The sequence below is a fragment of the Delphinapterus leucas genome, chromosome 2 (genome assembly GCF_059928025.1).
Source record: "Delphinapterus leucas isolate spDelLeu-1000000601 "Yukka" chromosome 2, BTC_Dleu_Yukka2, whole genome shotgun sequence".
Classification (NCBI taxonomy): Eukaryota; Metazoa; Chordata; class Mammalia; order Artiodactyla; family Monodontidae; genus Delphinapterus; species Delphinapterus leucas.
The window spans coordinates 20,137,634-20,165,170 of NC_143130.1; the positions used below are offsets into that span (position 1 = coordinate 20,137,634).

A 27,537-nucleotide genomic window follows, 5' to 3' on the forward strand; every position below is an offset into this window, starting at 1 on the left:
CGAGTTTCAGGTAACTTGTTTCACATTTATAAGCACTTTCATTCAGTTCATTTGGCCATTAAGATGGCACTGACAAAACAAAGAGCTTTACAGAGTTTCACAAACACATGGACCGTGAGCTGGGAAGAGCACGGTCACGTGTGGCCTGAGCTCTGGGTTTGGAAACCAAGCCCGGGGAAGGTGAGGCACCTCGGCTGCTACCATGTTACCTGCGTGGACAGTCCTCCCTGCACCTTCCTGCTGTTTGAACTTGTCTTCACAAGACAGAGGTTATTTCTCCCAAATTCAAAATGCTTAGACACTGAATAAATGGTCCAGGAAACGGTTGCACAGTAGAACTAGTTAGAAGCCGAAGAGACCCTTGTAGCACAGCCATCACGGCGACTTGTCAGGGATGTGGTTCCATGAGGAATTATGTAATATCTTTAAAGGCCACAGAGGCCCGAAAGCATCTTTAGTAACAAGGGCAGGCCTCTTAGGCATGTCCCAATACTCAAAGGGAGTCTAGCCGCACAAAAGCGTCAGAGTATGCCAAGGGCAGAAGCCAGCCAGCCACTGAGAAACCCTCGGGCACACACGTGCTCAGAGCTGCCAGCTCCCTGGACACACGGAGTCCCTGTTGACTCAGCCCCACCTCTTAAAGGCATTTCCAGAACTTAGGTTACTACTGCCCTTGGCAGCTCTGCTTCACGCACAAATACTCGGAGGTTGAAGTTTATGAAATGTGACCTGTTTATCAATGACTAAGTTCCATTAACCTCAGCTTCCAAATGTGAATTCTTACCTCTGGCCCTGGTCGGGCCATCGCAGTGGCCGCCTTTACTGGGGGCGGGCAGTGGGGCAGACGTGGGTGGGGGGGCATCACAGAATCCTGAGCCTAAGCCACCAAGCTAGGGGCTCCCGCACCCAGAAAGTAAACCCGGGGGCTCCTCAAAACGAGGATGGGTTTACAAAACGTTCCCTGAACTTCAGAAGTCCTGCTCAGCTGGGGAAAGAGCTGGCCTCGAGGATCCTGAAGAAGCAGTGAGAATCAGCAACGCCTACCCTGAACTCAACCAGGAGACAGGGTGGCTTCCTAGACCCTAGTGTGCCCCCCAAAGCAGGAGGGCTGGTGGGGGCCTATGGCAGACAGATCCAGGGGGTTGCCACGGAATCAGGAGGCAGAGGGCATCCCAGGATCGCAGGACTCCCTGGGCACCCCCCGCTCCTTAGGGCGACTTATGGTTCTCCCCACCCAGGTCAGAGAATACTGGGTTTGTCTGGCGTTCAGGCTCTGCAGGTTGTTTCTGGAAACCACCACGTTACCCCTCTCTTACCTTGTTGTTGAATAGTACGCTCACGCAGTTTAGAGGATAAGACGCGAGGCTGAAGTACATCATTAAGAGCCAGGTTTGTACCTGGTGGGGCAGCCTCACTGGGCTCCGGGGGTCATCCGTGTCCCCACTAGGACAATAAGCAGGAGGGAGAGGGAGCCTGCTGGTGACGGCAGTGACTGGCGTTTCTGAAGTCTTACGAATTTGGAATGTGTAGGAAAGAGTTTTATTATATTTTTTTGAGTCAACAGACATTTTAGAAGGACTGCAACCATCACTCTCAAAGGTTTTTATGCTGAAAAGAGCGGGATGGGAGGTGCCCTTTGGCCATCATCCTGTCGCCCAGCCTTTTCTCATGCAAACAGGTGGATTTGTTCCCCAACAGCATTTTTTTTCTTCTAGAGAAGAGGGTGCTTCTGGCCGGGGAGGGCCAGCAGGCGCCGGAGAGGACGTGGTCAGCGAGCAGGAGGCACGGGGCTTTCCCTGGCAGGGTCCAAGCAGGGCTCCGACTTTCCCAGGCCTCGGCAGCTGACAGCCCTGCCTTCTCTTTTCTCAGATATTGAAAGCAGGGCCTTTCCAGCGAGTAGATTAGGAAAGGATATGGGAACTTGTTCCCCATACTTTGAAGCAGGGAAAAAGAGCCTTGTTGTGAAGAGAAGAAACAAAACCTGTTTGGTGACTTGTCATTTCAATGAAAACACAAACCTCTCACAGGTGAGCATTCCCCACGCGCCTCCCCTTCCTCCTGGATCACAGGTGGAGGGGAAGAAAACACTGAAAAACTACCTTTGCTCCTTCAGAGGACGTGTTGACTTGGTGACAAACGTTTCAGAAAAAGTTTCTTGATAAGAGTAAATTGTTTTCATATTTATCTTGTTTTTCTCTCTTCATTCCTCTTGAATAAACAGAAAGAACTGATTTCTTAGATCATCTGCATAAAAAACATAACCATCAAATCCCCTGAAAGGTCAAGTTCCTCACAGCCAGACTGTGGGAATTCAGTAAAAAAAGAATACCATTCTTTGTATTTTTCTTTTCCATTATGGTTTATTACAGGATATTGAATATAGTTCCCTGTGCTGTACAGTAGGATCTTGGTGTTTATCCATTCCGTATATACTAGTTTGCATCTGCTAATTGCAAACTCCCAATCCATCCCTCCCCTACCCCACCTCCCCCTGGGCAACCACAAATCTGTTCTCTGTGAGTCTGTTTCTATTTCATAGATGAATTCATTTGTTTCATATTTCAGATTCCACATCTAAGTGATATCATATGGTATATGTCTTTGTCTGACTTACTTCACTTAGTATCATAATCTCTAAGTCCATCCATGTTGCTGCAAATGGCATTATTTCAGAGAATACAGTTCTGATTTTTTTTTTTTTTTTTACAAATAAAAAGGTCAATCAATCCTCAGGGTTCCATAAGGCCTGACTTATCAACTCCATGAAGCTCTTCGCAAAAACTTGTTTCAGATGGGGAGCCCACCCTGGGAGCTACCCATCAGGAACTCTGAGTAAAGAATCCTGTATTGTTGAAGTCGGGGGTGGGGGGAAGAGAGCAAGAACGCAGCTCTGGGGGAGCCCTCTGCGTCTTGAGAGACTCTTGAGAGACTCAGAGACGCTGGAGGGACACCTGCACCTCTGCCTTTTCTCCCCCACAAGCCTTATAAGAGGAGAATGACCCTGGGGAGAGAAAAGCAAAGATCAACATTTCTACCAATTTTGTGAAGATAAGCACGCACGCTAGCCAAATAGAGTAGGAGGAGGGCACTGGACCAGACTCTGTTACCCTGGTAACTGCAGGGCATTACCCTTTGCAGATGAGACTGTGGTTTGGCCATTTGAACATACCTGCCTAAAAGCAGAGGAGAATTTTTTTTCCTGATTTTAAGTATTAAGGTAAAGAGTTTCATCTTTATCTTAATGGAGACTAAAATGGACTGATTTACAAGCATCACTTGAAAAAAAAAAAAACAAACTGAGCACTTAAGATTCATCTTTCCTTTTCGTTACAAGTTTGCTTTGAAATATGGTCCTTAAGATTCCCTTGAAGATGACCCTTTAAGAACGTCCTATCACAGAGTTATTGCAAGGAAACAAATGCCCCTCAGAAAATGAATTTTTTTTGTTAAGGTGATACATACAAAAATAGGTTAGTTCATTAGCAGCTATAATTTGAACCTTGTACAAAATATATGGCTTTAATTACTAGGGTTTTGGGCACAAGAAATGGCCAGAGTAACAGTCAGTATAATTATGAATAAGTAGGTAGAAAAGATTATGAATAAACAGAAGGAAAGGATATAAAAGAAAATTTAAAAGAAAATACCTGAGAATAAGTATAAAATGCAAAAACAAAGTTGCTTATACTTAAGATAGATCTCTAAATTTATTTTTCAAAAATGCCATTATGAGAACAAATATACTAACATATAGTCAAGTTCACCTTAATCACAACGAAGTCATAGGATAAGAAAAAAAGAAAGAATCCTCAAATACAAGGGATATTTAAAATGTTAGCCATATCAAGATCCTCTATTTTTAAACACTGTAACATGGCATCTCGCTATATAAAAAGGAAATAACAGGGCTCAAGAATCCTTTAAACAAATCCAACATAAACAGGAGTAAAGTAAAGACTATTTTTAAGAAGCTGTAAAATCAAAGCACCCATTTAAATGAAGACCATCAAGAATCTATGAGATTATTTCAGGAGGACAAGGCCTGGGCGAGACACTAAATACTGTCGTTCTAAGGAAAACATTACAATCATTTTATGTAACTTACAAGGCAAATTAATACTATGAAAAACGTCCTTCACAGCACATTTAGAAGTTTGAGTTTAAATAATACTCAACAGAAAAGAAACAGATTCTGTGACAGTGGCTGAGACATACAATAAAAGGGTGTGACTTTCAAGTGTGGTCCTTCCGGGTCTATTTTAAGAGGTTTTAGACTCCAGCCTGAAATAGTTTTGATAATAATGCTTGTGGCTACAACTCAGCATGTAAGACATTGTCTGGGACAAAACCAGTTCTTTTCATGCTGTGTAACTTAGTTAGCTGTTTTTTCCCTTTTAAATTAATCCTGAGATCTTGCTCACAGAACATGGGGGATGTTAAGAATCTTTTGTTTCCTTCTGTTTACCAGCCACCTTGGAACATGCAAAACTAAAATTAGGTGATAAATTAAAATTAGGTGATAAATGACATCTTTAAAAGCATACTTCACTAACAAAGGAACTCTCTTGCTTAGTTGGAAGCTTATTCGGACTATTTAATTGGGAACAGAACACGTTGAGGAAAAAGCACTTTGGTTTAACGAAAAGTTATGGAGATGTGTCCTTAAAAGACTTCCTTATTAGGAAGTAACAATTTCTATGTCATTATCTCAATACTGAGATGGCTTGTGTATCAAAAGAATAGGAAGTGCTTGCATCCTGTAGTTATGTAATAGGGTTTTAAGAAGTTTATATATATATGTAATAATGAATGTGTGTGTGCACATCATCTATATCTGTATATAACATATATGTACCTATAAACACATATTATGTACATGTATATACGCAGTACACACTCATATATATATCTCCCAGTAACACAGACTCTGTAGTCTGATGAGACTTACTTTCTTAAAACTACCACCTTTTCCAAACCCAACCTTTCCATTCCACTTCCATAACTCAACGTTACAGTAAATCATACTGTAAAGGCTTCAATTTTCAATTAAAAAAAATCTGGGCAAACCAAATTAGACCAAGAAACAAAGGCATATTTAGGCTAACATACTGTCTTTCACCTTTCAAAAACAAACAAAAAACCAAAACAGTATTTTAAGACACTATGAAAATTGAACAAGCACTTCTTTATTTTCTTGGAAAGGAGGGGACGGTCCCTTTCTTAGAGAAACGAGTATGAGAGATCTAAACTGGCTTTCATGTCATGCACTTCGGATAAAAGGTTAGATTAGAGACTCAATAACAGAAAATTCAGACCCAATCCCCCTCCTCCTAGATCCAAAAAACATATGGCATTTACAAATCATTGAAACCTGTAGGTGTTCAAGGTTATTCTCCGAGCTCTTGGAAACGGGAAGATGTGGTGCGGGATGCTCTCGTTCGGAAGGATGTCCCAGCTCGGATGCGGGCCAGAGCGGGGCAGACAGTCGGCTGACTCCCGGGCCCCCATCGCTGGTCCTCCACGGGGTTCCGCAGTCCGGGCTTTGCTACTGTGCTGTGCGCATGCACACATCCATGATCGGCCACACGTACCTGGTCACCCTAACTCCCCCAGCGCCGCCCACTCTCCGTCACAAGTTCTCCTTCAGGAGGCCGAGCTTCCGCAGGGCCTCCCGACGGGCCTCCTCCGTGGAGCCCCGGCCCGAGAACTGGACAGTGATGCCCTGGGGTCTGAACCCCACAGCCCGGGGGAGCGAGCCCGACCGCTTCCTGGCGTCCTGGCCGCAGTCCGGCTGCCGGGGTGCAAGTTTGCTGGGGAGGGCCGGGTCTGGACGGAAGGTGACCGTCTTCCCTGTAGAGACAAAGGGCCCGGGATGGCTCTTGAGGATGTCGTGGAGGCTCTGGAAGCCGTTGGCCATCGGCAGGGGCTGTTCCGTCTGCACGCCTCTGGACTGCTGGCCGCCGTGCGCCCCTGCCCGCGCGGGAACAGCCTCCCGGGCCGGGCCCGGCTGGCTCTGCTCCGGGGAGATGCTTCTCCTCTGCTCGGTGGGCTCGCTCCTCTGGGCCCGGTCCTCCGTCTCCCCCATGGAGAGGAAGGAGACCCCATTGATGTTGGCCAGGACCTGGGCTTTGCGCTCCTGCACGTTGACCGCGGCCTTGGAGATTGTCTTATTGAAGTCCTTCCCCGCGCTGTTGGTCACGCTGATGTTGCTCGGGAAGCGGTGGATCTTGGGCGCCGGCTGTGCGGCGTGCCTGTGCCACAGCGAGTGGTCTCCGTGTCGAGGGGCCACGGAAGTCAGCGTCCTCCATCCTGCAGGCCTGCCCTCTTTGGACGGGGATGTGGGCGAGAGCCCTTCGTTCCCTGCCAGCTTCTCAGACATCTTCTGGGCGATGACGAGCGGAGTGGGGACCGAGCGGGCCAGTTTGGGGTGCTCTGCTGGAGTAGGAGGGGGCTCTCTCCCGGGGTGGGCCGGGGCTGCTGCGGGGACAGGGCTGGGAGGCGGCAGGGGCAGGGCCTCGGGACCTGGGGGGTCTGGAGGGGGGGACTTCTCAGCATCCTCTTTCCTGAGGACAGGAGTGTCTTCCTTTCCAACAGCACCAGCCCCTGAAAAGTAGCAAGGATCCTCATAAGCTACCACCATATGCAGAAATAAATGCATCACGTTTCCTTTTCACTGAATTTACAAAGGTCTCAAAGGGATTCAATACCAATTTCAACAGTACCTCTTGTAAGCTAAACTCCCTCTACCCTATTCCCTGGACTAGCGAAAGAGAACATAGTATATGATTCTCATAATCACCTGACGAGAAAGAATGAATTAGCAGTGGTGAAAGATGTGCAAGCCAGAAACAGTCAGTACCTGGGAAGCATATGGTAAATGCAAGTTTCTAAGGAGCCATCATCCTGAGACATGTAACAGGAGGAAACAACAGCTTACCTTATGGGGGATTTTACAGAGGGGAAATGGAGGCTGGGAAGTTTGTGGTACCCACCAACCCCTCCCTCAGGTCTCTCTAGATGAAAGATAATTGGATGTGTCACTTTCCTCTTGAAACAGAAATGTTTCCTGACAGCCTCCAGTACAGTTTAATACACCAGCCTATGATTCTTTACTATATCCTAACATATGTGATCACAGATCACCTAACACTTTTCTGCACTAGTGTTTATACACCCGTGTCTGCTGCAAAATTGGGAGCTATGTATTATATTTATCTTTGTATCCTCAGAATCTCACACAATGCCTGCCACAGAGTGGGCACTTAAAGTTGTTAAGAAAACATCATGTTAGAGAACTGATGGGCAAGTGGCTTACTTTCAAAGAAATGTTTTCCTTGGCACAATTATATGATCTGACATTTTTAAGGGATCAGTGGTTCAAATTAATTTTAGGAACTAAACTTCAAAGAAGAAGTGATAAAAAGGGGAAGTTCATATTAAGTCTCTTCTTTGAAGAGATGGCTGCAAACTCAGCCCCATATTTGGAACATATAACCAATAGTACATGAAATTCTGTGTAATACACAGCCTTGCTTACAAAAAATAAAGGGGTGGGGATATATTTCTACAGGCTTGTGACAAATGGAAGTATTTTGTAGTCAACAGAGCAAAGATATTTTCCATCCTATTTTTCCCTCATCTTTTCCAATCCTTATCCCCTTGTCCACATTTCCAATATCTTTTCCAACCAGGAAAAAAAAAAATTGGAAGAACGTTTTCTCCTTGTCCATGTCCCTCTGGTTCTATCACAGAACTCAAGGGGCAAAAAGCATACCTCTCCTCTGATGCCACCCTGAATCAAGCAAACTTTACAAAGCAGATGCTGAGCTGAATTTCTGTTCTGATCATTTTTGTTTTCCTGAACCAGCTGACTTTTCAGTTCAAACACTCCCACCTTGGAATAGGGGTATAACCTTGCACAAGAATTGAGATTGAACCTCAAAGGCTAAAGTACAAGTCCTTTGTATATTTTCTTTGTAGAATGGGATTGTTTCCTGACGCCATTTCCAGTTTTCTTTTTTCAATTTCCCTTCCATGTGTTTTCATCCTAATATACCATGAAAGCACCTATTTAGTTGGACAATCAGACTACCAAGAGGATGCTTCTACCCTACAAAAATCTGATCAGCCCCAAGAACTACTATACTGGCTGGAGACACAGAGAACACGACAGAAAGGAGGGCCTCTGTGTCTTGTACCACACGACAAGCCACGTCAGAGGTGGGGGACCTGTTCTCTGGTCCTCACCTGCTGCCTCCGTCACATCCTGAAGGCTCTCGGGTTCCCCGGCTCCAGGGCCCAGCTGCACTAAGTCCACTGCGTCCTCTGGCTCGGAGGGACCAGAAGTGCTCTCTTCCAGAGACCGTGGAGAGTGGCACTGAGCATCACCATCACACAGCACCTGTTCCTCAAAGTCGTCTTCCAGGGAATCAATCGTCTCTTCAAAAAACAGGAGGACGTCCTTTTCCTCATGTGTGAGGTACTTCAGGCTCTCATCATCCTGTACAAAAGGTTTGGACATGAGGAATGAAAGCAACAGTGGTTTCGCTGAAGGGAAAACACCCCACAACAATGTAGGGATCAATACAGAGCCTGGGGTGGAATTCATGGCATCCTCCAATTTCCCGTCTGGGGAGAGTGCACCATCCAGGCAACCCTGCTGGCGCACCTCTGCCTGTGTGTCCCTCACCATTCGACTTGCATGAGAAAGAAGTTTGTCCAAAAGGTGTAGCAGATTACGGATCTTAGACACTTTTGTTCCTCATGAGTCAATGACAAGAAAGCAATTCTTCAGTACCTCCTTGGAGGAGGTCTTTTCAACTTACTGCTAACAGATGTGCTTGGTTTCCCCGTAATAGCAATGGGGGGATCTTTAGTTAAAGACAGTGGAGTGAACTCATATATTTATCTCCTCTCCCTCCAGAAACCTCACTAAAACAAAAATGGGCTTTATCTGTTTTTAAAGATACACATCACAAAAACAAATATCATAGGAAATGAGGTGATAGCAACAACATGAGGGAAGGCAGACAGCAGAAGGACAGGTGGTGACTGACTCAGAGAATCCAAGAAAGGTGAATCTTAGTCAGCAGCTGGGGGTGGGGCCGGAATCAACCTGCGGTGGCATGGAGAGCCCTCACAAGGCTCAGCACAGCGTCGGGGAGGTGCTGGGCAGTTCTGGAAGTCTGCCTAAGATGACATTGAAAAGAGCAGAACTGGACGAGAGTCTCTTTCAGAAGCAATCAGGTCACCCAGGCAGAAAACTAGATGTTTATTCTTAAAGAAGGTAAAGCCGGGGGGCATCAAGCCAAGTTCATGGTAAAGAACCGTTCTGAAAACTGGGAGTCAGGGAATCAAACTGACCCTCTGGACAGAGGATTGGAAGGGTCTTCTCTGAGGAAGTGAATGGTCCAAGAGCTAAGAGGTGGACACCTTGGGCTCCCCAGGGAAACAGCTCAGCAAGATCACTCTACCAGTGAAATCACCGTCAACAAACCCCAGCACAGAATTCTTAATCAGTTTCTTAACATTCTGCTCTTAAGTGTGTTCATACAGCTAATGATCACCAGGCAGCTGAGAAAAACCTCTAACATGAAAGACACATCAAAACAAGATAAGAAGGAAAAAAAGGCAACTTGCAAGAAACAAACTATGCAGAGTGGTGAAAATTCCAAAAAGATGATCATGAACATCCTCAGAGGGATCAGAGGAGAGGCTGAAACCATAAACAACAATCTGATGCTATTTTTAAAAACTAGAAGACAGAAAAGAGCTCTTAGAAATTAAAACTATGACAGAAAAAAAATGAAATACAAGCCTAGAGATAAAGTAGAGAAACCGGAAAAGTACAACAAAAAGTCAAAAAAATTTTTTTAAACAGAAAACTAGAGAATACGAGTGGGAGGGCCAACATCTGAATAATGTGTTCCAGAAAGAGGAATGAGGACAAATAGAGGGGAAGAAATGATCAAAGTAAACAAGTAAAATTATTCAAGGAAATGTCCTTAAACAGAAGGATGTGAGTTTCCAGATCAAAGGGTCGTGAGAATAACCTGATGAACAGGAATAAAACAGACCTATGGCAAGGCCCATCCATTGAAATTTCAGCCATGGGAGACGAGGCAAGATACTAAAAGCTTCCCAGAGTGGAAAACGGGTCACATAACAAAACATCAGGAGTCAGAACAGCAACAGACTTCTCAGCAGCAGCTTTGGAAGCCAGAAGACAATGTTGTGATTCCTTTAAAATTCCAGATGAATTCAGGACTAGAATTCGTACATAATCAAGTTAAAGTTAGAGTAGAATAATGGTGGGGTTTTCTTCAATTAATTAATTAATTAATTAATTTTTCTCTGCGTTGGGTCCTCATTGCTGCTTTCTCTAGTTGTGGCGAGCGGGGCCTACTCTTCGTCGCAGTGTGCGGTCTTCTCATTAACGGTGGTTTCTCTTGTTGCAGAGCACGGGCTCTAGGCGTGTGGGCTTCAGTAGTTGTGGTGCATGGGCTCAGTTGCTCTGCGGCATTGGGATCTTCCTGGACCAGGGCTTGAACTTGTGTCCCCTGCATTATTGGCAGGTGGATTCTTAACCACTGCACCACAAGGGAAGTCCCAATAATGGTGTTTTTAAGACACACAAGGTCTAACCAGCAGATCTCCCATGCGTGCCTTTCTCAGGAAGCTACTGCAGTGGGGTGGAGGTAGGGCTGTTCCCCTAGACAAGGGAGGAGCCAAGAAGAAAAACCTGGGAGCCAGAATATAGGAGAGAATGAGAGAAAGTGGAGGGAACCCCAGGAAAACAGTGCTGTCCCCAGGATGTCAGCTGTGCAGTGAACAACCAACCTAGTTCAGAGCAAGCCATGGGGCCACACAGAACATGAACAAAGAAAGCAAATAAAACCAAAGCAATTATCAACCACAGGAAAAACTAAAGTTATGAGACAAAGCATGTATCTGTGAGTCAATTCCTCTATAGCAACACACGCCCCCACACCCACAGGTATACTAATTATATCAGTATTTATGGTAGCAAGAAAATGAGAAACCACCTAAAATGTCCAACAATAAAGGTATGGTTGAACAAATCAGGGCACATTCACAGATGGAATATTATACAGCCATTTTAAATGGTGTTTTCAAAAGAATATAATGTTAAGTGAAAAAAAATGCAGATAAGCAAGAGTTGCCTTGATTTAAATATCAATATATGCATACTTCATACATCCACAAATACAAAAAGTACTGAAAGGATAAAATGTCAATAGTGGGGGAAAATGAAGGTAAATAACAAACAGGAATGAGTTAAAAGTCGTTGCCTCCAGTGAGTCGGAAATGGGAGGAGGGGTTCAAGTAAGACTAATGCTTTTTATAAACCTTATAAAAGTATTTGAGTCTCAACGAAGAAACTAAATTTTGATAAAACAACAGGAAAAAATATAGTGGAAGCAAAGGTGACTATGAGTTGGTCCATGTGGTATAGAATAATGCACTTCATACCGTGATCTGAGAGGTCTTCAAATGCCCACCTATCCAGGCCCATCACAGAGCCTGCAGTGTCCAGAGGTTTAGAGACTTTTCTTTAGTTTCAGGCACAGTATATACTTGTTTGGGGGATGATTAGCACAAGAACACATGCAAATTTCTCAAACTAGCTTGGCCATGTTAGCTGAATCCTGAAGGAAGTCCACTCAGGAAAAGGGGACTGTCCACGGCATGGGTTCAGTAAATAGGAATAACAGAATATTGCTGGGGAGAGAAGCAATACATACCTATATACAACTGCTGGGTCATAAGATACGTGTCTGCTTTGGTAGACATAGCCTAACAGTTCTCCCAAGCGGCTGGACCAACACACACTGGTTGGTGCATGGCCCTGCATGTGGTAGCATCTCCTTCTGATATTCAGTGCATTCCCAAGAAGACAGCAGTGTTGAGATTTTTTTCCTCATAATACTTAACTGGCTGTTTGGAGATCCTCTTATGAAGTGCCTGTTCAAGTCTTTTGCCTATTTTTCTATCAAGTTATCTTTAAAGAAATAATTTGTAGGAGTTCTTTTATGCATACTTGATACAAATCCTTTGTGGGTGTTTTTATTGCAAATATTTTTTCCTACCCAGCGGCTTGCTTTTTCTCTCTGTTAATGGGGGTCTTCTGGTGACTAGTCCTTAATTTTAGTGTAGTACAATGTATCAGTCTTTTCTTTAGAGCTTTTTGTGTCCTATTTAAGACACCACTACCTACTCCATGGTCATGAAGATGTTCACCTGCTTTTATTTATTCTAAAAGCATGGTTGTTTTTAAACTTCCATATTTGTGCTGCAATTCATCGGAATGAACTTTTGTGTATGGTGTGAGGTCACAATTTGCTGTTTCCTACACTGATACCCAACTGTTCCAGCAAAACTGCTTGAAAAGACTATTGTTTCGGGACTTCCCTGGTGGCACAGTGGTTAAGAATCTGCCTGTCAATGCAGGGGAGACAGGTTCGAGCCCTGGTCCAGGAAGATCCCACATGCCTCAGGGCAGCTAAGCCTGTGCACCACAACTACTGAGCCTGCACTCTAGAGCCCACGAAGCACAACTACTGAGCCCATGTGCCACAACTACTGAAGCCCACGCGCCTAGAGCCCATGCTCCACAACAAGAGAAGCCACCACAATGAGAAGCCCGCGCACTGCAACAAAGAGTAGCCCCTGCTCGCCGCAACTAGAGAAAAGCCCGTGCGCAGCAACGAAGACCCAATGCAGCCAAATAAAAAAAAAAGACTATCGTTTCCCCACTGCAGGTCCCCTTGGTTGTAAATCAGGTGACAGGTCATGAGTCCATCTGTTTCTAGATTCTCTTTTCTGTTCATTTGTCTACTTGTCTGTTTGTACAATGATAAAACACTGTTTTAATTATAACATTATAGTGTGTCCCGAGTTTGAAGCCCTCCTGTTTTGCTGTTCTTTAAGTCTGTGCTGGCCCTTTTTATATCCAGTATCAGCTGGTCAGTTTCCATATACACATAAATACACACACACACCCATGCTGGGATTTTGATTGGACTTCATGGAAGTTCTTCAAATTGAGTAGAACTGATGTCTCACAATATTTTTTCTATCCATATGGTATACTTATTTAGATTAGTGGCTCTTAAAGTGTGGTTCTTCACCCAGCAGTGGCAGCAGCACCCGCGAACTTGTTAGAAATACAAATTCTTGGGCCCCATCTCAGATCTACTGAATCAGAAACTTTAAGGGGTTGGGCCTTCAGTCTCTTTCAACAGACCCTCTGGGTAATACTGATGAACTAACGTTTGATATGCTTTGATCCAGTTCTTTATTTTCTCTCAATAATATCTTGTAATTTCCAGTGTAGAGATTTTACAGATTTTGTTATCTCTCCTCTTAGGTATTTGATGTTTTGTGATGCTATTAGAAATGGCATCACTGTGAACATTTTCTAAATGTTTCTGGTCTATAGAAATACAAGATATACTGACCTTGAAATAAGCAAATTTAACAAATTTGCTGCACAGTACTAACAGTTTATCTGTAGGTGCTTTTCAGTTTTCTACATAAACAGTGGTGTCTATAAATGAGAGGTTTTTATTTCCTCCTTTCCATTCCTCATGCCTTTCATTTTCTTCATTCTGCCTTATCGTACCACCAGGGTCCTCCAGTTAGCTGAACAGAAGTGGCATCTTCATCTTGTTCCCAATGTTGGGGAGAAAGCTTTCAATATTCCACCATTAAGTACAGTGTTTGCTGTAGGTTTTTAAAAGATGATCTTCATCAGATTAAGAAAGCTGTCTTCTATTCCTAGTTTGCTAAGTGTGTTTGTCTTTAAAATAATGAATGGGTTTTGAACTCTGTCAAAGGCTTTTTCTTCATTTATTGCAGTGGTTCTCAGCTGGGGATGATTTTACCCTCCCTGGGGCATTTGGCAATGCCTGGAGACAATTGTAGTTGTCACAATTTTCTCATTTATTCTGTTAATGTACTGAAGTATGGTGATTGATTTTCAACTATTAAACCAACCTTACATTCTTGGAATAAGTCCAACTTGGTTGTGATGTTATTAGCCTTTTTATACAACACTGAATCTGATTTGCTAACATTTTGTTTAGAATTTTTGCATATATATCCACAAGACAGATTATAATTTTCCTTTCATTATAATCAGATTTTGTATGGATTTCCTTTTTTAAGTTTGAACTTAGGAAACAGTGTGCCCTTAGATTTTAGTTCATGGCATATCTTTCTGTTCCACTTCTTTTGAGATTGGGTGGGGGGGAACAGAGTGATTTTAAGGAAAAATTGTCTCCAGTTCAAATTGTAACAGTTTTGTATTAACTAGATCTCTGTAAGTTTATCAGTTTACATATCTAGCAGTTGTGTAGCCCTTAAGAACTTCAATTTTTCCCTCTAATAAGAGGATCCATGTGAAGGCACATTAGAAGAGTAGCAGGATACTACAGGGGAAAATGGGCACCAGGCGTTCCTTATTTAATACTTTTTATTGAGCACTGAACCAAAGAAGAGAGGAATAGGTTTTAACAAAAGAACCAGGGTTAAAATCTTGTAAGTCCTTCGTGTCTACAGGATATATGACTAATGGGTTTACACTTAATTCTGAGAACTCCAGGATCTGGCCCTACCTACCTTTTAAATTTATTTATTTATTTACTTACTTTTGGCTGTGTTGGGTCCTCGTTGCTGCGCACAGGCTTTCTCTAGTTGCGGCGAGCGGGGGCCACCCTACTTACCTTTTAAATGTCACTCTTACTCCTCTCCCCTTTATACTCTATAGCAGGGCTGGTAAACTTTTTCTGTAAAGGGCCAGATAGTAAATATTTGGGGCTTTGCATTCTTAATGGTGGCAACTATTCAACTCTGTCAACGCAGTGTGAAAGTTACAGGTGATATGTAAATGAATGAGCTTATTAGCTTTGTTACAATAAAACTTTATTTACAAAAACAGGCGGGGGGCCACATTTAGTCCACAGAGTCGGGTTTGCTAATTCTTGCCCTATAATCAAATCAAATCACTTGCTATTTCCTAGACCTGTTTCTCTGTCAGCAATGCCCATGACTGTACAGCCACATCTCACCTGTCCTTCCTGGTCCAATTTAAATGTCACCACACCTCCAGCCTACCCCCACAGCACCCATTGAATCATGCATTCAAATATTTGAGCATCTAGTAAGCATCAGGCAATGTATATAGGAGGGTGTAAATAATGTTCTTGCTGTCTGGTTTAGTTCATCTAATGAGGGCTTCAGACAAGAAAGTAGACAAAGTGGCTATGACAAGGTGACTATGGCGAGTTAGGGAAACATAGTATGGGTGTCAATTCACACTTTTGGGGCAGGGGTTCCGATACGGAAAAACTCTGGCGGTGAAATGATTGTCAATAATCTGAAAGAAGTGGGCGAGAGTTCAACAAAAAGGGACCAGGGGTAGTTAGATACGTATTTTGGAGAGATCACATTGGCAATAGTGTGGAAAATAGGAAACAGTGTGGACAACTGAATACGGAAACAATTTAGACAAAAGTTAAAAGTCACCTAAGGTAGAGCCATGGTGATGGGAACAGAGAGAAGCAGATAAGTTGAGGGTTATTTAACAGGAACAATCGACTCTTCGTATAAAATTCTATTTTTTACTGTAGTTGTTCATCACCCATGCATTTCACCTTTGCTGGACTTTATATGTAGAGGAAAGAGCCATGTCTGAGGCATCTGTGAACTCTGCACAGAGCTGAGAGTTTGTCTCGTGTCCAGGATGCAGTCACTGTAACCGTAGTGTCAGCTGCCTCCTCACCATGTAGGTCTGTCTTGGCCCTCTGGCCACCAGCACACGAAACTTCCATAAAAAATTCAGCGATGCTACTCGTTTCGTGATTTTTCTAGACTTATTGCGGGTTGGCAGGTGGCACAGAGCATCCTGCCTCCTCTTTCCTCTTAATCTAGCCTGAGTCTTGCTAGATTACCCCACGCCCATCATTCAGCACACACCACACCAACCCTGCTCCTCCCAGAGTCACCCTAAGACATTTCGCATTTTTCTTCTCTCCATGCAGAGAAGTTCAGCTTGGTGATTCAGCCACCACCACGACAAAAAACCCTGCAAGTCTAAAATGAGTAGGGCTCTTAGCATGACAAAGATCCCTCTAGTTAATAATTACAACCACCATGGATGTTGTTAGGGTGACGTGGTAATGGTAACAACCGGAACCAAAAAAGTCTTAGCCCCAACTATTTGTTGAATTAAACGTCTTGGGGAAATAAATTAATGCTCTCTACCCTTTTCCTCCTACTTTGACCTTCCCAACTCAGTGTTTCAATAGGGTTATTCCCAAGATTTTAGATAATCTATTGATACTTTGGCTGGGTATAATGATTTCTCTTTGGTTAGACAGACAGTAGAATTAAATAGGCAACTGACCTGTAACACGCCGTCAGCTTAAGACACACTCCCATTTCCCAATTAAGTGAGCGGCAAAAGTGAGAATGGGATATATAAACCCCGCACGTCCAATCAAAGCAAGGAGTCCCAACATAATATTTCATTTGGAAAATAAGCTTAGAAAGGGAAGCTCCTATTCAACCATTTTATGTTGTGTGACAAACTACAGGACTCACGGGCTGACAGATGCAACGCGGAGATCAGTCAGTCCAGCTCCCTCACCTGAAGGTGTGAAAACCAGGTGCAGAGGCAATGTAATGACTTTCCAAGGGTCGCACAACTATTTTGTAGAGCAGCCAAGGCCAGAACCAGTTCTCTGCTTGCTTTCTGTTCTGTTCTACTTATTTCCCTTTCTTTTTATAAATTTATTTATTTATTTTGGGCTGCATTGGGTCTTCATTGCTGTGCGTGGGCTTTCTCTAGTTGCGGCGAGCGGGGGCTTCTACTCTTCGTTGCGGTGCGCGGGCTTCTCACTGCAGTGGCCCCTCTTGTCGTGGAGCACGGGCTCTAGGCCCGCGGGCTTCAGTAGCTGTGGCACGCAGGCTCTAGACCGCAGGCTCAGTAGTTGTGGTGCACAGGCTTAGTTGCTCCGCGGCATGAGGGATCTTCCCAGACAAGGGCTTGAACCCGTGTCCCCTGCATTGGCTGACGGATTCTTAACCACTGCTCCACCAGGGACATCCCCATAAATCAGTTTTAACCAGGCTGGTCAGCGATCAGAGCCCCAGGTCCTGGCAGACTCAGATTCTTGCATCGTCAACTATCCAAGTTATCTCTCAAGCGTTAGAGGCTGGAGGACAGGCTGGGTGACTTGTTCGTGATCAGCCTGGCCTTGAGTCTTGACCTAAGGGGCAGGGCTAACCACGCCGTGGACTCTGTTGCCTAATTCCCCAAACAATAAGCTGCCCTCCAAACGAACCTGGACTCTGCCTGTACCTAGGAGAGGAAAGGAAGCAGAAACAGAGAAAAGCTGCAGTGCCAAGGGCTGGTGAGCCAGGAATTCAGGGCCAGAAAAGGGGCACGTGGCCCTTGGCTGAGAGAGTTCTGTCTACACCTCTATTCCCAGGAGATGCTGCTGCTGCCTCTCTCAGGCAGGGACGTTAAAGAGGAAGACGTGGGCCTCGGGGAAGAGGCAGAGCCTGAAGGGCAAGGCAGCGAGCACAGGCACATCTATGGAGCCAGGAAGCAGATGAGAGGTTGCCCAGGGCCTAGGGCAGTTGGAGGGAAGCGGGGAGTGACTGCTAGTGGGCACGGGTTTCTTTTGGGTGATAAAGATATTCTAAATTTGGTTGTGATGATGGTTGCACATCTCTGTGAATCTACTAAAAACCACTGAAGGGCATACTGTAATGGGTGAGCCACAGGGTATGTGAATTACATCTCAATAAAGCTGTTACAATACATTTAAGAAAAAAAAGCAAGGCAGTGGCCCAGTGGCCCCATGTGAGGAGGGAAGAGAGCTGGCACCGTGGCCGGGGTGGCCCCTGCTTGATCACTGGCGCTATTGGATGAGAGAATTACTAACTCAGTTCCCAAAGAACTAAGCAGAGAGGAAATGAGGATAAGAAAACATAGCAGCTTTCTTGGAACGGGGTGAATGGAAGAGAACAAACATTTGTCCCTATTATTTGGAAGGTAGTAGGCTGACAGCAGAAAAAAATTTTTTAAATTCCTTTCTATCAATGAAGTTTTTAATGCGCCAATTTGGGATGTGGAATAAAGGGAAGTTCTTTAAGGCTACAAATCTCCTGATGCTAAAAGAACGGTCTAGAGAACCATCCCTCACCTGTACTACCCCACCTACCATGCTGACTGCAGGTGATGTCTACAAGCCTCTCAGGGAAACACTGTTTTGCTTCAAGAACTTGGGAGTACATACATTTTTACCCTAATCTATGTATTATGATGGTGAAGAAATAATTTCTAATGTATTCAAACCAGAAAATTCAAAACGCCAAATCTACTGCCGTAACTGGAATGCACACTGAACAGGTCTCCCATGAGGAGGAGGACAGAGTCCCAGACTGGTGCCATCTATCCTCTGCTGCAAAGATGACAGCAAAATTGTCCCTCTAGTCCCGGTGGAGCTCTGAGAGGAACATGGTCCTGGCTGGATGACCAACTCTTATAACAAATGCGACCAGCAATGATAAAAGTCAGTGATCCTAGACATACCTATGGGAGTACAAATGTGTGACAGGAGATTTGTTTTTAGGCAAATGGCAGAGAGGAAAAAAACCTTTGTTTGTTTGGCTGAACAAAAAAGTCAAGAAGGCTTAAAACACTCATACTAAAATAACCCCCACCTAAAAAAGCCACTGAATTAATTCAGTTCTTAGGCTTTTTTTCCTTTTGTTTTGCTTTTCTTTTAAACAAAGAAATTGGATTTGACAGCAGATTAAGACAACAGTGGTAACTCCTTGTGAAGGAGGAAAAAAAAAAAAGAACCAGCAGAACTTATCTGTATCTTCAACGAAAAAAAAAAGAAAGAAAGAAGGAAAAAAAAATTTTTTTAATAAATTTATTTTATTTATTTATTTTTGGCTGTGTTACGTCTTCATTGCTGCTCACGGGCTTTCTCTAATTGTGGCAAGCAGGGGCTACTCTTCATTGCAGTGCACGGGCTTCTCATTGTGGTGGCCTTTCTTGTTGTGGAGCATGGGCTCCAGGCACACGGGCTTCAGTAGTTGCAGCATGCAGGCTCAGTAGTTGTGGCTCGTGGGCTCAGTAGTTGTGGCTCACGGCTCTAGAGCACAGGCTCAGTAGTTGTGGTGCATGGGCTTAGTTGCTCTGTGACATGTGGGATCTTCCCAGACCAGGGCTCGAACCCGTGTCCCCTGCATTGGCAGGCGGATTCTCAACCACTGTGCCACCAGGGAAGCCCAGAAAGAAAATTTAAGAAAGATTATGATGGCTAAAATAATTTCTTGAGATGAGTCAAGATGTCTTAACCCCCAACTCTCCCAGGTAGGCGGCCTTGGGTATTTGTTCAGGCAGAATGTGAGTTGATGGTCACATTCTCTTTCTACAAACACCGAAATGATCTCCCTGACACTTGAGCAAGGCTTTATTGACTTAAAAACCCAAGGTGATGAGAGACACCCCCCATGAGCTGAAACACAACGTAGGGGCAGTGAGAAGAAAAGAGGAATCAGTGTCTTCTGTGCTTCCGACCCCCCTGTGAATGCCACGCTTTACTTTGGCAACCTCATAAGAAAGACCATAAGTGCATGTGGCCTTTCCCATGGTTTCATTACAAGGGCTTAATTAGGGTTATTTCTAACTAGTCCCTGTTGTAATTTTTCACTATGGTTAACGTAAACCTCTACTTGTGGCCGGAAAGAGACACAGACAAGCCCGCGGGGGATGAGATATGCAAGCAGTTTTGATTACAGGTGGAAAGAATCATGGCTTTGAAGGACAACGCTGGGCTCCCTGGCCGCCTTAAACTTCCCTGAACTGGCAACGTCATAAAGCGGTCCCGACTGAGAGGGAAATGCCTTAAGCGCGTGGCGTCGTGCGTGAGACCCCACATAAGCTTGTCACACGTCCCAGAGTTCCACGTGGCGGTCGTGTCACTAAACTGTGAGTTCCCGAAAAGATTAAAACCGAGTTTTATTCCATCACCTATCCAGTCTGGTATGTGGGAGGCATTTACTGCATGTTTACTGAATTGAACTCTCCTCAAAGCAGTTTAGCTTTGTTTTAAAATAGCTGCTCTGTCCAGGAAGTTTTGGGTTCAATCTGGGGAAGGAGCCAGAGCTGAAAGGACAATGTGGTTACTACTGACCAGTCTGCTTCTCCTTCCCACGCCTCTGTTCTGTGTCTTCTCCTTGAAACTGTCTGGCGACAAGCATGTCAGATTCCTAGTGTCCTGCTTAGACTTCAGGCGGAGCCAGCCATGGAGACAGCTTTGCCCCCGCTTGCTTTACCTTCTTCTTCCACAACCAACGGGTGAGGCCAAACGACCTCAGAGGCTTTGGAGAAGGAAGGGGTGATCAGGAGCTGACGACCGCTGTCTGATCACAGGCTTATTATGTGACTTGAGGGTTATAAGATTTGTCTGCTGAGGGACCAGGCAGGGTTTCAAGACAGTTCACTGAATATCAAATCTCCAAAAACAATGAATTTGGATCATTGGTTTTGCCCAAGTTAGAGACAAAAATGAATAGGAAGTATGCTTGGGGACTTGGGCTGTTTCCAATCCACCTTCAAAGTGGCACACACATTATGAAATTCCTTAATTCCTAAGGGTATTAAGAGCATCCCCTCTTTTCAGCTAGTTAAATCATATTCTTTTCTGGAGGAAGCTTCAGGGTGCCTGCCGGGCAGAGCAGGCTTCAGACCATGTGCATAAGAAGAACCTAAGGATCCTGGCATGAGGCAGTACTGGTCCCTGGAAGTGCACTCCGGATGTTTGATGAGATGTGTGTCTGAGATATTGGCCTTAAGAGCTTAAGAATATGTCACCTTATACCCAAAGCTTCCTTTGTCCCCTTAAAGAGCTATCATTTATGAATGTCTCTAAATCCTTCCTGAACCTTTCATTTTGAATCCCCATCACCTCTCGAGGTGGTAAGTTTCAGAACTACACTACCAACTGTACTGTACTGAAGGTGTCCTTCTTACAGTTCAAAGGAAAAAGAGACCCTCTTAGTCAAGTATACAAGGATTTGGCCAGTTTGCTCTTTTTAAAAAAATTTATTTATTTATTTATTTATTTATGGCTGTGTTGGGTCTTCATTGCTGCGTGTGGGCTTTCTCTAGTTGCGGTGAGCGGGGGCTACTCTTCGTCGCAGCTTCTTATTGCGGTGGCGTCTCTTGTGGCGGAGCACGGGCTCTAGGCACGCAGGCTCAGTAGTTGCGGCATGTGGGCTCAGTAGTTGTGGTGTGTGGGCTCAGTAGGTGTGGCTCACGGGCTCTAGAGCCCAGGCTCAGTAGTTGCGGCGCACAGGCTTAGTTGCTCTGCAGCATGTGGATCTTCCCGGACCAGGGATCGAACCCGTGTCCCCTACATTGGCAGGCGGATTCTTAACCACTGCACCACCAGGGAAGTCCTGGCCAGTTTATTCTAGTTCTAGCTATACATTTTGCTAGAAAATGTTCAGAGGAAGAATTCCTTACAAGAAAAACAATACATGTACACAACCACAACTAGCCTCTTGAGCGATAAAAAGTTCACATACTTCATCCTCCTAGAACAGCCTGGGTCATGACGGTGGCCATGTGGATAGCCACAACAATCCTACCTAAGCAGCTATTTTAATTTTTAACTTGTACTGCCTCAGGAGAAAGGTTTCTAAAAAGCAAAGATCTGTCATCTTCCAGGCCACACTTCAACTAGTGTTTAAAAACTTTACAATACTCTCATTGAACTTTAGGCATTAATGTTTTATCTTCTTTTTAAAAATAACCGTTGCTTAAAAGAAATACACACTTCTATAAATTGGAACTATCTTTTATGTAAAGAGCCCTCCAAGGGATGCATTTAATCCCATACAATCTGGAGGCCTAAAAACACTGTTACTGACAAACCTTTTATGAGGTCAGGGAATAAAGAACAGGGAGTAGGGAAACTACTACAGTTGACTGTCGTTCTTTAGAGACAAGTCATAAAAAGACTGAGGATTTAGAATAAAAACATAAAGACCCTCCCCAAATTTAGTTACTTTTCCCAGGTTCCAGAGGGAGGCACATCTGAATTTGAACCGGGCATGTCTCCAGTATCCTGTGTTTATTACTCTCCTGAGCCAATTGTCAGGATACTGATTAGTATCACTAAATAAAGCAACTTGAAAAATGCATATGGATTTCTGGGAGGACTTAAGGGAAATTATAAACATCTTGGGGAGCGTCCTTCTGATCTGTACTCGACTCCACTGTGGAACCCGCTTAGCGCAGCACTAAGGCTCACGAAGCCCTTCTAGCACAGGCGGCTCACAGGCATAACGCTGTGCCCACCTCGCCCATCTTGACCTCCTGAAATTTACAAATGTCAGACATTTATAGTCTTTTCTGTCTTTGAACCTAAAGATAATTCTCATATCTTACCAAAAAATACGTCCGTGATAAAAAGTTTTATAATAAACCATTTCTCCTTGTGACTCCGGAGCTGAAACTTAGTAGACCTCCTTTCAAAGAAGAGCTTTTGCCTCTGAAGATGAATTCCTGGGTCTGACATCCTGACAAAGAGTCAAAATGATGCATATTCTCCAAATCTGCCAGGTGATGGAATGGACACCCCACCTGCCTAGACAGACACTCTGTGAAGAGCTGTATTTATACGGTGGTCTCTTGTAAACTCCCCGAATTCATTTCACAGTCTTGCTTCTTCTAGTTCAGACATCTTATAGCTGTTCTGGTGCCTTCGGTCCCTCTAAAAGGCTCTGTTCCTTTTCTCCTACACCTTCGTGGTAGGGAGTGTGATGCACCCCCCAGGTCACCCTGGGGATGAAGGACCTGCCCCCATCTGTTGGGAATGCTGCTGGCAGGCGGCCCTCAGCTGTCAGTCCCCTTTGGGGACTGTCTCCAACTGAAAGGAACTGTCTTGTCAAGGTCGTGCCTCCCTCCAGGGATGTCCTCATCCCAGGGCTGATGGCAGAGTGGGTATCCAGGCTCCACTCTCGGCCCAGCAGCGCCAGGGCCTCCTGAGGAACAGCTAAGGCCTCTGTTGGGTCTGCCTCACAGCCCAGCTTCTCTCTCTGCCCAAACCCTGCTTCCTCTTCCTTCCAGATGTTGAGCCCAGGAACAGCCCTAATAAGCCTCCTGTGCTGTAACGTTGTCCATCTCAGAGTCTGCTGCCTGGGAAGCAAATCTGCAGCCAACTCTGTGAGGGTGAACCACAGCCACCAGACTGCAAGCTCTGCCTCTGTCCTCACCTCCGAGAACAGTGCTTCAGTATTTGAGCAAAGGGATAAATCACCTACATAGAACAGACGGAAGGCAGTCCTCCATGGACGGGTTTGCAGAGATCAATCAAGTCCTTTCTGTCTTTGGAGTATGAGTTTGACCCACCACAGAGGATGTGGTGAGGGTGGGTATGAGTTGGTGCATGTGAAGAACGGACCCTATATGACTACAGTGGAGACAGAAAAGTAGCGACTTTCCTGCCCAAAATTCAGTGCACGTGACACACCTGGGGTTATGGACTCTCCCAGGAAGAGACAGAGAACAGGTATTGCTTCAGCTTTCTATCAAAAGAGGCCATGGTACAAAGGATGTTAAGAGATTTGCCTCAAGTTCAATAAGAAAATGAAAGTGAAAGGCAAGCAAATAATTCGAGCACTGACTCATAACGCACTATACCCATTTCCTCAGAGACCGAGGTCATCTGACGACCATTCTCGACTTTATTCCCGCCCCACACACACAGGGCAGCCCTTTAGACTATGGTTCCTAAGTTATCCACGCCATGTTTTAGAAATACCCTCTACATCAGAGCAGAGCTCCTTCCTAACTGTGCTTTGGAGAACAGACTCCACTAACGACTGGAGTAATAATCTGTATGTCTTTCTACCTATTCTTTTAACATATTCTTTAAATACAGTTTTTAAATTAAAAAATTAGTCCCAAATTCTCTGTTCTTAAGGATTTATAGATTCTCAGATATTCAGAGAGTAATTTGTAATATATTTTTCCTTTGGCGAATCAAATAATATTTATTACATACTTACCATGGTGATTGAAAAAAAGAAAATATGCAAGTAGGAGCCTATAAAATTCTATTGTTACTATTAACTGCCCTCTGTACACTTCTTTCTTATGTTCAGCATAGCTGGGGTTAATTTTAGGGATTGGTGTATCTTTAGAAAATTTGTGCTCCCATTGAAGATGGGCTGAGATGAACAATGGACCATTTTTAATTGAGATCCAAGGTGGACTCTCTCCTGTCCTTCCGTCTATGAATATGAAGGTCTCCATCCTGAAAGGTGAATACCCTGAGGGGTGGGGAGGGCCAAAAGATCTTCTCTTAACTTTACAGACTTTTTGTGAAAGTTCCCAAAGCTTGTTGACACTTACGTAAAGGTCTGAATGCCGAGAGAAAGGGATAGGAAAGCATTTGTATTTGTAAAGGACTTAAACATCTGTTTTAAAGTGAATTTGATGTTATCCTGTGAGGTGTTTCCCTTCTTCCAGACATTGGACCTGAAAGGCAGGCGCCCTGGCCTGGGCTGGTGGCCACCTTCAGGCACAGCGTGCTCTGGGTCTTAGCAGCCAAGTTATCACTGCTCTGGATTTTGTGCAAAACTCAATACGATTCACACTGAAATGCCGCTTCAGAGAGCGAGTATTCCAAGACGCCAAGCTAGTTACCCCAAAAGGATGTTGTAAGATACTCCTGATAGGGGGGCAAAATCAGCCAACATTCAAGCACACAGAGCACCGGAGAAACAGGGACTCACCCGAGTGAGACTTCTGGAACGAGAGCTGCTGGCCCGACTCTCCAGACTGCCCCCTCTGCTCAGGCCACTGAGCCTGCAGCCGGGCAACAAGTCAGGGTCCATCTCCCAAGAGTCTGACTTCTGGTGATGGACAGGCATCCCCACAGTAACCCCGGCCGCTGGCTCAATCACAGGAAGTGGGGAAGGGGCCGGTGTCCCATGCCCAAGTAGTGGGTCACCTCTGGCGGAGTAAGCACAAGGTGACAAGGGTTAGTGAGCTCAGACAGCAAAGGCCTCATTCCCCCAGGACGAACAGGCATCACGAGATACAGTCGGCTGGTCCACAGCCTCGACCGTTAGGACTAAGGTGATCAGGACCCCCGAAGTCAACTTGTTTGGTGATGCTCATTTCCATTTCTCCTTTATCTCCTTCTCCATTATGAAGACGTAAGAATTATTTTTATTTTATTTTTTATTGAAGTACACTTGATTTACAATGTTGTGTTAAGTTCTGCTGTACAAGCAAAGTGATTCAGTTATACATACATATATATTTCATTTTATATTCATTTCCATTATGGTTTATCACAGGATATTGAATATATCAATATTTCCCCATGCTGTACAGTAGGACCTTGTTGTTTATCCCTCCTATATATAATAGTTGCCATCTGCTAACCCCAAGCTCCCAATCCATCCCTCCCCCACCCTTCTCCTCCTTGGCAACCACAAGTCTGTTCTCTACATCTGTGAGTCTATTTCTGTTTCGTAGATAAGTTCATATTTTAGATTCCACATATAGGTGATATCATATGATATTTGTCTTTGTCTGACTGTATGATCATTTCTAGGTCCATCCATGTTGCTGCAAATGGCATTATTTCATTCTTTTTTATGGTTGAGTAGCAGTAAGAATTATTTTTAAGGAAAGATGGGTGTACTAAAAATTTCTTTCGTGCTGAAAATTTGATGAAATAATGTTCTGGCGCCGTCCTCTGCTCTTCGGGTCTGTACTTTCACGCTCCGTCACACTCGGACTCAGGCTTTCCCTGTACTGCTTATAAATTCTATTCTTTTCTGCCCCAGACACCACAACATCATGGTTCCTTTTCCAGCCTCGTTACAGTTCAGAGTTGAGGTAAAGTGACAAGAGCTAACAAATTACTAATGGAAGTTTGGTTGACATCTCCGAAATTCCAGACTCTTTGGAGGCCGTGATACTACTGCAGTTTCTACATAAAATGCTAAGGTCCCATCAGTTAATACCATCGGGAAGTTCATGTTCCCACTTTCAGGAACAAGGACACTGAAACTGTCCCCCCCGAGCCCTAGTCTCATACAGTCCTCTGACTGTTCCAGCAGGAAATTCAGCTCAGCCCCTGAACAACAGACAACTGAGTTCAACAAAACCTTCCAGAAGACTAAAGAAGGCTAGTAGGGAATAAGGGAATATGCCTCCTGTCCATTACATATGACCTGATGTTACGGCAAGTGAGGAAATAGATGCTCACCCCTCCCTACACTGAAAGCACCACCAGGTGGACTTACGAGCCCCTAAAGAATCCCGAGGGGCACGTGAGCTAAAACCACCATAGGTGCCATCTGGTGGGGGCGGGGGCGGGCAGTGAATCTTCCCCTGACAACAGAGGAAAGACGGGAAGCGAGGTACTGATTCACCTCCAATGAGGGACCTGGGGGACCGTGTGCTCGGTGGGGCAGGACCTGGAACTTGGCTCCGGATCTGTGCAATGAGACAGCACATGGGACCCTCCGTGGGGCGGAGGGTGGTAACTGACTATACCATCCGAGAGCACGCCTTTCTCCTGGGCTACTAGCGTTTTAAAAGCTATTCTGATGCTGTAACACTGTAGTGTTTAGACTTCTACAAATTGTTCCCTTGAAAGAAGATGAGGAAGCTAATCAGAATTCTCCAGAAGGCAGAGTCTGTTGGGGAGAAAGTGGAAACCTTGGTTCAATATCCTTCACAGGCTCGAGCTGTCAGTCTTCTTTCATCTCTTAAGGAATTGAGAACCAGGGGCTCCCTGGTCCTAGTTCCCCAGGAGCCAAAAATATAAAATTCCATGGGTGAGCCACTATGGGGTGTGGATTTCTGAGCGGGGGGCAAGGTCCGCACTGGAAAGGGGAGAGCGTGAGATAAAGAAGCAGGAGCAGATCCGTCTGACAGAGCGGCCAGAGCCGTGAGTCTGTGAGGTCATGACCACCTCACGGTATCTAGTCTCCTTTCTCAAACAAGGGCTCACTTTTTGTGTTTGCTAACAGTGCACTTTAGAAAAGGGAGGCCAGGGTCAGACTAAGAGGGCTCCATAGATGAAGAAACCGACTTCTCCCAGAGGGCGCAGAGCAGGCTCACTGCGGGGGCGCCACAAGCTAGCACCACAAAGGGAAACTAGAGCCGCATGTGCGTGTTTCTGTTTATTCTCTTGGGCTTCCTGTGTTTGTTGCTCGGTATTTACTAGTAACAGCCTTTTCTGGTAAGGTTGAAGGTCACAAGTGATCTACAGTCTTGGTAAATCTCTGTCTGCCGAGCATGGCCGGTCAGGGCACAGCAGCCATCCAAGTTGATGGTGCTCGTGGAACTGGTGGAGCTAGTGGGGCAAGAGAACCTCCAAAGTGAGTGCACTGGAGCCAGAGAGGAAGGAAGCTCCTCCTCTTCATCCTCCCCTGTACATTCCAGAAAGACCTAGA

The 27,537-nt window shown here is 44.8% G+C and overlaps 1 protein-coding gene across 2 annotated transcripts; it reads right to left on the reverse strand.

Moving 5' to 3' along the window:
- Positions 1–4,190: 4,190 nt before the first annotated feature.
- On the reverse strand, positions 4,191–25,544 carry PROSER2 (proline and serine rich 2). 2 transcript variants are annotated; one of them, XM_022580299.3, is made up of 3 exons: positions 24,853–25,544; positions 8,248–8,500; positions 4,191–6,603 (listed from the first exon to the last, which is right to left on the reverse strand). In XM_022580299.3, exons 1-3 carry the CDS (start codon positions 24,988–24,990, stop codon positions 5,630–5,632), a joined length of 1,365 nt encoding a protein of 454 aa, XP_022436007.2. In that variant the 5' UTR covers positions 24,991–25,544; the 3' UTR covers positions 4,191–5,629. The 2 variants fall into 2 exon arrangements, with proteins under 2 accessions (XP_022436007.2, XP_022436006.2); XM_022580298.2 differs by lacking the exon at positions 24,853–25,544 and having other exon boundaries at positions 8,248–10,024.
- Positions 25,545–27,537: the final 1,993 nt, after the last annotated feature.

Bases quoted from the DNA above. Each gene is read 5' to 3' on its own strand.
- PROSER2 (XM_022580298.2), bottom strand. From the start codon at position 8,692: ATGGTGAGGGACACACAGGCAGAGGTGCGCCAGCAGGGTTGCCTGGAT. The intron at 6,604-8,247 runs GTGAGGACCAGA...GCTACTTTTCAG, and splicing joins GGATGTGACGGAGGCAGCAG to GGGCTGGTGCTGTTGGAAAG.